We start from the raw sequence: 12,258 nt of genomic DNA, 5'->3' as shown, positions 1-12,258 counted from the left end.
ATGGCTTCCAGGCCATCGGGTCTAGTCTACTCCCTCACTGCACTCATTCATGCATCAAATGAGAGAATATACTTTCACCGTGGTAATTCCTGGTCGGCCAGGGAAGCTGCTAACAGAGACAGGACCTAGTGATGCTTACTTACCCTCCAGGTCTCCAAGAAAGAGGGAACTTCAGAAAAGGATATTTGTGCATTCCGATGTCAAGGAATGAGCTTCCTAGTGTGAACACAGATGCAGGCTTGCTGCCTGGGGACTCTGAGCATTCCTGGCCTCTTGCAAGATGGCTGCCCCCAGGTATTCTCAGCCTCATAATATTAAATGTCAGATCTACCTTGTCCTGATTGCAGACTTACACACAACTTTTGATTGCGACTTATTGTGGAGAGAATGGGCTGTTTCCTGTGTAATTTCCCATTGAACTAGTGTATCTTATTGGCAGTCTGAGGTCAAGGCACTGTCGCAAGAAACAGTACTTGGAGCTGGCCTCGAAGAGAAGACTTCGGATGGTGGCTTAACACCACTCAACTTGCGATGTCTGTAAGGTACACTGGCTCCAGTGGGCCATCCTTATGGGAGTCCTCATGCAGTTGGGGAGTGAAACACTGACAAATTCCCATGAACTGGGATACACATCCCACGGTTTCTTCTACCATTTTATGTCGTCAATGACCCTACCCCAGGACAATGAGAATATGATGGTTATCAGCCATTTTTTTTCTCTCACCACTTTTGTTCAGCACTGTAGGAGAGGTCGCAGCCAGTGCAAAAGATCAAGAAAAAGAAATAAAAGGCATAAATAATGGGAAAAGAAGCAGACAACAAGATTTTGTATTTATAAAACCCTATGGTACTTAGATATGATACCAAAAGCACAAACAACAGAACCAAAAAATAGGTAAATCAGACTTCTTCAAAATTAAAAAGTTTCATGCGTCAAAGAGTACCACAGACAAAGTGAAAAAATAGCCCACAGAGTGTGTTTTCAAGTCCTATTCTGATAAGGGACAAAATATCCTTACAACTCAATAACGAAAAGGCAAATATCGCAATTTTAAGATGGGCAACATACATGAAGAAACATTTCTACAAAGAACATATCCAAATGACCAAAAGCATATGAAAAGATGCTCAATGTCATGAGCCACCAAATCAAAAGAAAATGAGATACACTTTACACACTTAGCATGGCTATAATAAAAAAGAGAGAGAGGGCACCTGGGTGTCTCAGTTGGTTGAGCATCAAAGTCTTTTTTTTTTTTTTTTTTTTTTTTTTAATGTTTTTATTTATTTCTAGGAGAGAGAGAGAGACAGCGTGAGCAGGGGAGAGTCAGAGAGAGAGGGAGTCACAGACTGAAACAGGCTCCAGGCTCCGAGCTGGCAGTCAGCACAGAGCCCGACGCGGGGCTCGAACCCACGAACCGCGAGATCATGACCCAAGCGAAAGTCGGACGCTTAACCGACTAAGCCACCCAGGCGCCCCGTGCATCAAAGTCTTGATTCGGCTCAGGCCATCATCCCAGGGTTGTGGGATGGAGCCCTATGTTGGGCTCCGCACTGAGTGGGGAGCCTGCTTGAGATTCATTCATTCTCTCTCTCTCTCTCTCTCTCTCTTCCCTCCCCCTGCCTTTCTGCCCCACTCATGCTCTCAGTCTCTCACTCTCTATTGAATCCATCAATGTGTTCCCCATCCTCTGGTTTCTGGCTGAGGTTCTGGTGAGTTCCATACAATGGAACACACAATGGTTGCACCCTACTCTACGCAGAAAGCTCATATGTTGCTAACACCTTGCAGCATAACAGACAGGCCCAGAAATGATGCCACCAACTGCAAGACCAAGGGAAAGCTCACCACGTAGAGCTTGCGCCAGATGACAGCCCATTCTCGCAGTGTCGACGTGAGCTCCTGCACCAGTGGGAGCTCACCAGGAATCACAGTCTCGTGCTGCCTAGAGAGAACCAGACAGATGCTCCCGTTACCCTGGGCTGATCATCCCTGCTTTTCTCTACAGAGGTCATATGCCCCACAGTGCAAAGACGGGAGTGAGGCCAGTTAGGCTGGGGACAAAACAAGCCTCACTCACTCTGGGGAACTTTGTTTAGAAGACTTTATGACACCTAAGCAACTGAGAAAAAGAGAAGGAACTCACCACTACAGCTCTCGAAATGAACCATTTCTTCAATGGAGTGGGCCCATGGCCCCGCCTGTACTGCCCCATTTCAGATCATTACAGGGGCAAGGGTTATTGGCCGTTGATGGCTTCAGTGATTCCCAGGGATGGAAGCCCAAATCCATTATTTAAGCTGGTTCTGCCAAGCAGCCATTTCATTGGGGGGGGGGGGGGTGAGGTATGCATGACACAGGGATCGTGGAGCTTGTAATCTTAAACAAGACCTGCTGGGAGGGACGAAGGAGTGCTCTCTTATGAAATGAAGCTCAATATTCTTCTCATTGGATGCCTCACTGCACTGAAAATGTATATAAACCAAACTCCTCACTCGCTCACAGGAGACTTATAACAAAGCAGACCCGACATTTATTCACATCAATCCTCTGGTATTTTCTGATGAGCAAAAGGAGAAAAGGAGCATAAGAGGAAGCAAACACATAGAAAGTAGTGGTAGGATCGCTATTAGTGGACACCAAGATTTCCAATTAAGTTTCAATTTCAGCGAGATTTAAATAATTTTTGAGTACAAGTACGACACCTGGGCCATATTTTACTGTGAACAATTACTTGTTGTCATCTGATTTTCAACTGGGCGCCCTGCATTTTTATCTGGCAGCCCTAGTTAGTGGGATTATGCCTCCCTACACACCATTCCGCCCACTTGACAATGGAGGCTGCCCAGGGATGGCCCACAGGAAAGAAGATTCTCTGGGAGCGCAGGACACCTGGTTTTCAGTCTTGGTTCTGCTACTAAACAGTAGCAGAATTTGGGCACGTTTCCATCTCTCATCTCTAAAATGTGGCTGCAGAACATACAACTGAGAATGTTCTTTGTTGCTTTGAGCCTGCATGACTCTAATCCTACTTTCTATCTCTGATTCTACTTTCTATCAGCCCTGGGATTCCAGGCTCTCCTTCCCTCCTGCATTCTCCTGACCCGGGGCTCACCAATCACGCAGCCTGTCTCTCTCACTTCAGGCTGAGGGTCTTAACTCCTCTCGGCTGCCACAGAGGAAGTACTTTCCAGGACACACAGTAACTTGGATGAGAAATAAGAACATCCAAAACTTGATGGATGTTTATCTGCAGGTCATGCTCACACACATTATTTCATAATTTTACATGAAGCTCAATCAACGTAGGGTCAGATGTATTTCCCTCAATTTGCACTGGGAAAGTCCAAGGTGCAACAAGGCTACCCGACTTGTCTAAGCCTCAGTGCTGGTTACTGGAGGGTGCAGCTGGCTCTTCTCTCTCCCAAGGGTGCCAGATTGGGGGCTCTCAGATCTCACCAGCAAGAGTGTCAAAGCTTCACGTGTGTGCATGCATGCACACGCCCACAATCAGTGAGCAGATTACACAAAAGGAAGGTAAAGGCCCTCGGTTTATTCATTGTCTGTCTTTAGTATTCTGGGGAACGATGCCAGGGAGGAACAGTGATTAACAGAAGGAATCGTATCAGGATTAGGCTTTTGTTCGCCTCTCTCTCATATGAGAAGTGCAATTAATGAGATGAGAGAAATACTGCACAGAAGGAACTCTTTGATGATAATTTGACATCTTCGTCAATTTCTAGGAGTCTTCCTGGAATTGGAACTTACCCTCGGTCTTCCACAGTTGCCTCCTTCAAGTGGATATACGTTTCAGGGAAAATCCCCTACAGAGAGAAGAACTTTGGTTATATGGCCATACAGATCTCAGCATAAAGAGCACAAAGGGCATCAGGAATGAATGAGGAGGAGACAGGATACCTGGACGGTGGCTAGAATTGCAGGGCCAACCACACTGACTGTCACCTAAACGAAAGCATGGCTGAAAAGACAGAAATTAATAGCTGGGTTCGCAGAGCCTAAGAGAAATGCTTCCTAAATGGACAGGCAAGCATCAGCGCTGCAATAATGGCAAGGACTTTCATAGTGAGATCCTAAAACCCTCCAGATTGTACACACCATGAAATGCTTTCCTTTAAAGGGTTTCACATAATTAGTGACATGGAGGGCTAAGTACTTAGTGGCCCATAAAATTACAGTGATTTTCTAAAACAATCCCTCTCAGCACGTTTACTTAAACCAAATGTGCCCCAAATCAATTAGTACTAGTTATCTGGTTATTTTTAGCACTTCCCAGGCTCAAATGGCTCCATTCTATATTCCTAAGAGGCGATTCTACATCACTATTGGGACATTGCCCATGGAAGAACTAAGGCCCAGAAGGACCTAAGAGAAAGACTGGAAACCAATCACTAGAAACAAAAGAAGTGAAGATCAGATCTAACCAACAGAAAGCAGGTCATGGATCTGAGTTTTCCTAAATGCCAACGGCTTCTGTTGTTTAACTGTGTGATATGCTGACCAAGAAATGAAGAAACGGGCATCTGGGAAAGGCATTGCTGCTCTTTGTTTTAATGATTTTAAGTTTGCATGCCAGACGACTAGAGGTAGGAGAAGAGCCCATTTAATGGGCACACCTGGCTCAACTGCTCCTAGCCCTGCACCTGTAAAGGTCAATGCGACCCTGTGGCATTGTGTCGGGGGGAGCTGACCACAAAGGTGGGAGAGGACTATCCTCCTACTCGGGGGACGGAGTCAAAGATGTGTGTGTACCCAGTGATCCTTAATCCATTCAGAGATAGACCACTGGGGTCAGTGTTGTGTCTGGTTTCATGTGCTGTATTTACCTGAATAATACTCTTCTTTCTCCATTTTAGCCCTTTGCCAATAAAACAGGAAAGAGCAAGAAAATCTGAGATGGAGCTGTTTCCACAATTGGTGATGACAGGATAGATCCTGTCACTGCTTGAGTCAAAGGCAAAATGACCATCCTTTCCTGCCAGGCAGGAAGAACAAAAAAAAAAAAAGAAAGAAAGAAAGAGAAAGAAGAAAGAAAGAAAAGGAAAGAAAGAAAGAAAGAAAGAAAGAGAAAAAGTAAAAGTACATTGCCTTCCCCTCCCCACTTTGAGAAAAGGATAGGGCATGGGGTATATAAGTAAGAAAGTACCATGCCAATTTGTTATTGATAAGACCCAGAACACACACAGAAACAAGGCAACACTGACCTCTTTCATTACATGGGAAGCATTCAAAGTGATTTTGGAAAACCGATCAAATGGTTAAAAACAAACAAAAAGTCAATGTGTATATAATACCTTTGAGGCCTGATTTCTGGTGTTCTGAATCTTCAGGTCTGTCCTTACGATGCCTGCCTAAAGGACTTTAGGTATTTCCTCTGTCTGCTAAAGCTGAAGTAAATGTTTTGTTGACTGTCATTTTGGTTGAGAACCAGACTTGATCGTCCAGAACTCACCTTGAGGACATGTTGGCAGTGAAATAATCCAGATATAAAAGGACAAATACCGTACGACTTCACTTGCAAGAGGGATCTATAGGAGTCAAATCCATAGAGACAGAAAGTAGAATGGGGGTTCCCAGGCATGGGGTTGGGGAGGAACGGAGAGTGGGCAGTTAGTAAATGATGAATCACTTAAAGCAGTAGTTATATGGAGCTGTATTCATAGGTGAAAATACAATTCAACCCTACTAACCCCAAGGAATATCCTCGGAGCAGATTTTTCTCATCAAGGAGGGGAAAGGACCAATTAAAATTTTTGTACATTCATAATCTGATGACTGGTCTTCTAATAACTGAGGGAAATCCAAATCAAAGATAGAAGCATGTTAAATATAAATAATGCCTTATTTTGTAAATCTATGCAGATTACCAGCAGATAATTTATGTTAAATGTGTAGACATGATGGTTTTCCTATTAAGAGAATATTTATTTTGTTGGCATTACCACCCTGTTATCGGTAGGCATTCTCCTTCCATGAGAGCATATGCCCACCTACAGCCATTTAATTGCTCTGGTAAATCTGAGCCTTGTAGAACTTGTCCTAAGCCCATTTGATACACAGAAAGACAGGATGGGGTACCTATGAGGCTCAGCCAGTGAAGCCTCTGACTCTTGATTTCAGCTCAGGTTATGATCTCATGGTTCATGAGATTGAGCACCACATCGGGCTCCTCACTGATAGCTCAGAGCCTTCTTGGGATTCCTTCTCTCCCATTCTTTCCCTCCCCGCTTTCTCTTTCTCTCTCTCTCCATCAAAATAAATAAACTTAAAAAAAAAAAGGGAGGATAAAATTGGGGGGTAGATTTCGGATTTAAAGTCTATTTCAATTTTGACCTTCCTTCCTCAATGCAACCTACTCACTTTAGTAAAAAAATAAACTAATGATTTTCTAGATACTGTCCTTATCCCGCACTTCCACAATCCTGCCAGGATCAATAATCAGTTTCTGCAAAGCTCTTGGCTTCTTCAATTTGTAAAAACCACTAGCTCATTTTTATCAATGCTCTAAATGGCTAGGTCAGCTGATAAATGACACCCAAAATTTCCATTAAAATAATAGGCCTTTCAAAGAGTTCCTCCCCTACAGACCTTCAAAGGCAGGAAAACAGCATTAGGAGAGCATTTCAAATAGGCTGGATCTCTTAATGAAAGGGTGTCAAAAGCTGAACATAATTCATGATGACTGACTCTGAATTCCCTCAATTCTTCTCTCTTCCCAGAGTTCTCCACTAGGAAGATATTTCAGCTTAAAAACCAACAGGTAAATGCACAGTCCTTGTTCGCACTATCATTTCATTGAACTACAAAGCTGAATTATGAAGAACTTAAAAGAAGCTCTTCCTGAAATCATTCTTCATAAGGGTGAGATTGAAAGTTTTAATAAGGGCTTTAAGAAAATGAAGACAAAAATAAAATTTAGAAACACACCCATAACTTGTCGGTCAGACCCTAGCAGAGCACTCTATTCACTCTTCAAAGCCAACAAGGGCACTAGTTATGATCGATTTTGATCTATCAGGACATCACACGATGCCTTAGAAACCACAGCCATCTAAGTGCAAAAGGGATCCTCACATTCTGTAGCTCTCTGAAAGGGGAAAGTGTGGTCTGGGACCTTGTTTCAACATGATTCACCATCACCAGTTAAAAATCAAGAATTGTGTTTGTTCTTTAAGTTCATATGATCTTATCTGAGAATTGGTTTTTGTTCATTTTTCTTGTTGACTTTCTTTTAAAGATTGGGAGTTAAGTGGCATAAGTATTCTTACTCTTTAATAAACTCAGAACTTCAAAACTGTTAAGTCCAATCATGCTTTGAAATAACGATTGTTTCTCTAATTGTGAGTCAAATAAACACCGCAAACTAAAAAGCAGGAGTGTCTATAACGTGAGTACAAGGATCCTAAAGGAAAGGTCTTGTCTTTAGTCTTATGCTCTTTTTCATGCCAGAATGTGCCTGTCCCATGTCCCTACTTGAAGGCCTGGAGAAATTAAAGTCAGCAAGAGATTAAATGAAAACAGTTAAGCTGGAAATGAAACCATGTGACAAGAATCAAACTATGGGGAGAAAAATTCAGCATCAGGATTTGGGGAAGGATAAAAAGGACCAACATTGTGGGAGTGGATACTTGCATTACAAGCAAATAGTCCTTTATTTTGGAAGATTATGAAACTGTCAAAGGTAATAAAATGTGGTGCATAGGTACACCTACACGTGCGAACAGTATGACTTAAAAGCCAAATATATGGAAAGCTTGACCCAAACGGTGCTGGTTTCTAACCTAATGCCCTATACCTTGTAAAAAAAGGACTTCCTTGTAGAAAGGGCTTCTTTAACCTCTGAGCTCTTTGGAGAGTTATGTGCTCAGATTACTTGTATCTCATGCTGTGTTTGAAAAGTAAGAACTGTGGGTTTTGGGTTTTTTTTTACTCACTTGATAAATTCTAAAATGTTTCTCTTACCCCTTTCCTAATGAGCTATTTTGCATGTGAACTAACTGTGAAATATGATGGCCCAATCAACTCTGCTCTTTCAAAACAAAGTGCTGACTCCACATGCCACCCTCGGGTGCGGCCTCAAAGGAAAAGCACTGACCTGACCTAAAATTAACTGAGGGCGGTATTAACGTAACTAATAGATTTTCTTTGGCTTGATGATGAGTAGTTTTGGCACTGGGTATAGGAACCTGCTAGGGTCAGTATTTTTCAAACTCTTTGCCCATGATGAGATACATTCTCATGGCAACCCAGTACTTAACAATACATAAAATATCATTTGAAATACATAAAATACATTAGTATCTAGGCTGCAAACAAGATTCATAAAATAGGATTTGTCATGCATTCCATTTTCTTTTCTGCTTTTCAGAGTTTGGGTTTCTGGAAAATGTTGGTTAATAACCCACTATGTTGATTTCATGACGTATGACTGGGGTTGTGAGGTTCAGTTTCAAAACTACTACTCTGGGGGCACCTGGGTGGCTCAGTCAGTTAACCATCCGACTTCAGCGCTGGTCATGATCTCACAGTTCGTGGGTTCGAGCCCCCCATCAGGCTCTGTGCTGGCAGCTAGCTCAGAGCCTGGAGCCTGTTTCAGATTCTGTGTCTCCCTCTCTCTCTGAGCCTCCCCTGCTCACGCTGTCTCTCTTTCTCAGAAATAAATAAAACATTAAAAAAAAAAAAACTACTACTCTGGCTCATTCATTTTGTGATAAAGGATAAAATCAAGTAGAAATGGGGAGATGCTTTAGCTCTGCGATGTTAGCATTGGAGCTCAAGGAGTAAGAAGCAGCATGGGTCCCCCTGAAAGAGACAGCCAGCGATAACAATGTCACTATACCACCACCCTGCTTAGCTTGAGGGACAGAAAGCAATACACCTGCAAAGGCTCAACACAGTGTGTGACTTTACTGCTGGTCTTTATCCATTAGGTGGCAGGGAGGGATATGGTCAATGGGACTTGTGCTATCTTACCCAAACACTGAAGTCAGAGAACTTGTTTTCAGGCCAAACGAAGAGCCATCACAGAGAACACAAACTAGGTCCAGAGACAGCAGGGAGCAGAAAATGAGTAACAAAAAACTAGCAGACAGATTCAAAGTAAAAATGGAATGGTAAACCGTACCTTTTTAGATTTATTTTGGAGGGTGTATCCTCTGTACCAACCTGTCGGGGCAGAAGAAAACACAATGTTTTACGTTATCAGAGATAACATAAGGATATCAGCAATATATATCCCCTTATTGTATTAGATTCCTGAGATGGAAGCCAAGAGGCAATTAGCAGACTAGAAGATGGGCATTTTGGTTTATTACGCCGTCAAACTTTAGATCAATTTGAGAGCTTTGTTCTCATCACAGGTAAAGGATTTAGCATCAAGTAGAACCATGCCTCATCTCTGCTCCTTTGGAGAAAGGACAGAACAAAACAAGACAGAAGGCAGGCAACCTCACAATACCTCACAGTCATTCAATTAAGTGTTTCTGCATGAACGAATAAGATGTTCATCTATCTGTACACATTCTACAAGTCACCCTCTACTGCTAAAATGAATACTTTAATAATTTATATACTCTTTCTCTTATCCAGGTGAAGAACCACTATTCTACAACAATTTTAAACTGGAAATAGCAAATCTTGCAGGTATAAACATTTGTATCTAAGAAAGTTGAAACACATAATAAAACAGCATTTTAAACAATTCTTGGCAATACTATATCCACCCCCAACAATAGAAAAACACTGTTTGCTGGATGAGGCTTTAAATAAAGGCTTTCACTTCTCTATAAAAATTTCAATAAATGTGCATATATCTATGGATGCTTCTCCATCCTCTGTCTGGTAGAGGGAATATACACTTTAATCTGCCCATCAACAGATAACTTACATTAAATATTTATTGGACACCTACTAGAGGTAATTTACTGTAATGATTTTCTCCATTCCCCATGTCCATCAGGCATCGAGTTGATCATCTTGCCTAAGTAAACCAGGCTATAAGCCATATGCACACTGTGAGTAGACGCAAACTGCCATTAAAACTTCAGGCATCTGCCAACAGGGTTCTAGAACCCCCTGTAATTTGTTTCACGTGAAGGCACCCAGAAAACAGACGCACAATCTGTTCCAGATACATTACAAGAAGAAAGTTGGATTTGCCATCTTTGAGCACAGAGTTAACAATATTTTCACAAGTTTTAAAGTGTCAGCATTCAAAACTTCAAAGGCTTCTGCTAATTTTTTTTTACAGGAAAGAATCAGGTACCAGGTTGTGAAAGTGTTACAGGTTTGTCTCAAGGCGCACGGTTGGGGAAAAGATATTGGAACAGGAAACCCTGCTCCCAATTGAGGATGCCAAAGTGCACATGAGAGCCAGGTGCAAGAACACCAAGCTCAACATCACTTGCTTGTTCTTCAGCCACAGGAAAATGCCTTTGCCATGAATGAATGGCTTCAGCCTCATCCTGGGGTGGGGGAGGGGCAGGCACACTGAGAAACAATAGCCCCTTCCAAGCACTTGTCATCTCCCTGCATCCTACCAAACGGGAGATGTAACAGATTGGACTTTGCTCCACTGTCAGAGAGGGATTTCTCTGTCTTTCTGTAAACAGTATTTTTGTGCAGCCGTTCATCACAGAATTATGCTTTCTAAACCCGTCATTTTTGAAAGCTTTTTTTTTTAAACTTCTTAAGTGTTCTCTAGAATTGTGGTTTGTGTACAGCTCCCATCTAAAGGCACACAATTATCACACTGAATTTGAAGAACGTTCATTTTGCTTGGTGTTAGGCGGCAGCAGAGTGTTGTCTCTCTCTGCTGTTTTCATATTAATGTCAGGACTCCATAAATTCACTTGCAAGGGATATAAGCAAGAACCCAGTTTTCCAACTGATCCATCCCTGTATTTAAGACCAGAGAATCACAGTTTAGTATGGTATGCTTTTAGGCTTCCAAATGCATCATGATACAAAGAGAAGGCAAAGGCTATATCAAACAAGCAGCTGTGATCAAGAAGTAGTGTGAGCTGGTAAGAATCTCAGATGCTTTTTAAAATTAGTACATATTGGGACACCTGGGTGGTTCGCTCGGTTAAGCGTCCGACTTCAACTCAGGTCACGATCTCGTAGTCTGTGAGTGGGAGTCCCATGTCGGGCTCTGTGCTGACAGCTCAGAGCCTGGAGCCTGCTTCGGGTTCTGTGTCTCCCTCTCTCTCTCTCTGCTCCTTCCCCGCTCATGCACTGTCTCTGTCTCTCAAAAATGAATTGATGTTAAAATATTTTAAATTAGTACATTATTAAAACAATGAGAAAAAATAAAAAAATAAAATAAATAAAATGAAGAGAATGGTGAGAGATGGGGAGTCCAGAAGGCTAGTCTCACCTATATTTAGGTGAAATGTTAGTCTCAGAAAGTGAGTCTGCAAGCCCATACACATACACAGAACACACTGGTGGTTGCCAGAGGCAGGGCGACAGAGGTGAAGGTGGGACGGGTGAAGGGAGTCAAAAGGTACAAACTTCTAGTTACAAAATAACGAAGTCACGGGGGTGTCACGTACAGCCTGGCAACCATAGTTGTTAATACTGCATCGGATAGTTGAAAATCACTGAGAGAGTAAGTCTTAAAACTTCTCATTACAAGGAAAAAGGGTTTCGCAACAACATATGCTAAGGTATGTTAACTACACTTATTGTGATGTTTTGCAATAAACACAAATATCGAATCATTATGTTGTACACCTGAAATAAAATGTTGTGCTTCAATCACACCTCCCAAAAACAAAAGCGGGGCAGGGGAGGGGGTGCGGGGAGAGTTTATGGCAACCATGGTGAACATCTAAAGTGATTCTAGGAAGGTGGCTCTTCCATTCAAGAAGCCAGTCATTTCTGTTTTCCTGGGACTGCCCCAAGCCAGGATCAAAATCTATACCCTCAGAAACGGAAATGTCTGAGAGATCCTAATTCCACTGGCAAGGCTGCTTCTTGTATCTCGGGTCTTAGATGATCTCCATCAATCAAGACTCTAGCATCTGCTCCATTTCACCTCATTCATCCAATGTATCTCTTGCTACTGCACAGGTTCTGGCTTCTATACAACAGAGTCGTTTACTTGTTCTCTCTGCTACATGAAGTCACTCAATAAATATTAAACACTAGTTTGGTCACCATGGTATACTACAGAGCACAAGTCATCACAAAGATGACACGCTGATACAAAAAATAAAAATACAGAAATAAGACGA

The 12,258-nt window shown here is 42.2% G+C and overlaps 1 protein-coding gene across 1 annotated transcript in view; it reads right to left on the bottom strand.

Annotated features, from left to right (window-relative positions):
• Nucleotides 1-12,258, bottom strand: part of DOCK5 (dedicator of cytokinesis 5) — a 216,426-nt gene that overhangs the window by 128,717 nt on the left and 75,451 nt on the right. The window contains exons 3-5 of the mRNA XM_039250418.1: nucleotides 9,144-9,184; nucleotides 3,770-3,825; nucleotides 1,850-1,946 (exon numbers count right to left, since the gene is read on the bottom strand). Of these exons, the coding sequence (XP_039106349.1) occupies nucleotides 1,850-1,946; nucleotides 3,770-3,825; nucleotides 9,144-9,184 (194 nt within the window). The remainder of the gene's footprint in view (nucleotides 1-1,849; nucleotides 1,947-3,769; nucleotides 3,826-9,143; nucleotides 9,185-12,258) is intronic.

Source organism: Hyaena hyaena, unplaced genomic scaffold (assembly GCF_003009895.1).
Source record: "Hyaena hyaena isolate Hyena2069 unplaced genomic scaffold, ASM300989v1 scaffold_370, whole genome shotgun sequence".
NCBI classification, from domain to species: Eukaryota; Metazoa; Chordata; class Mammalia; order Carnivora; family Hyaenidae; genus Hyaena; species Hyaena hyaena.
This window is presented reverse-complemented; position numbering and strand designations above follow the sequence as displayed.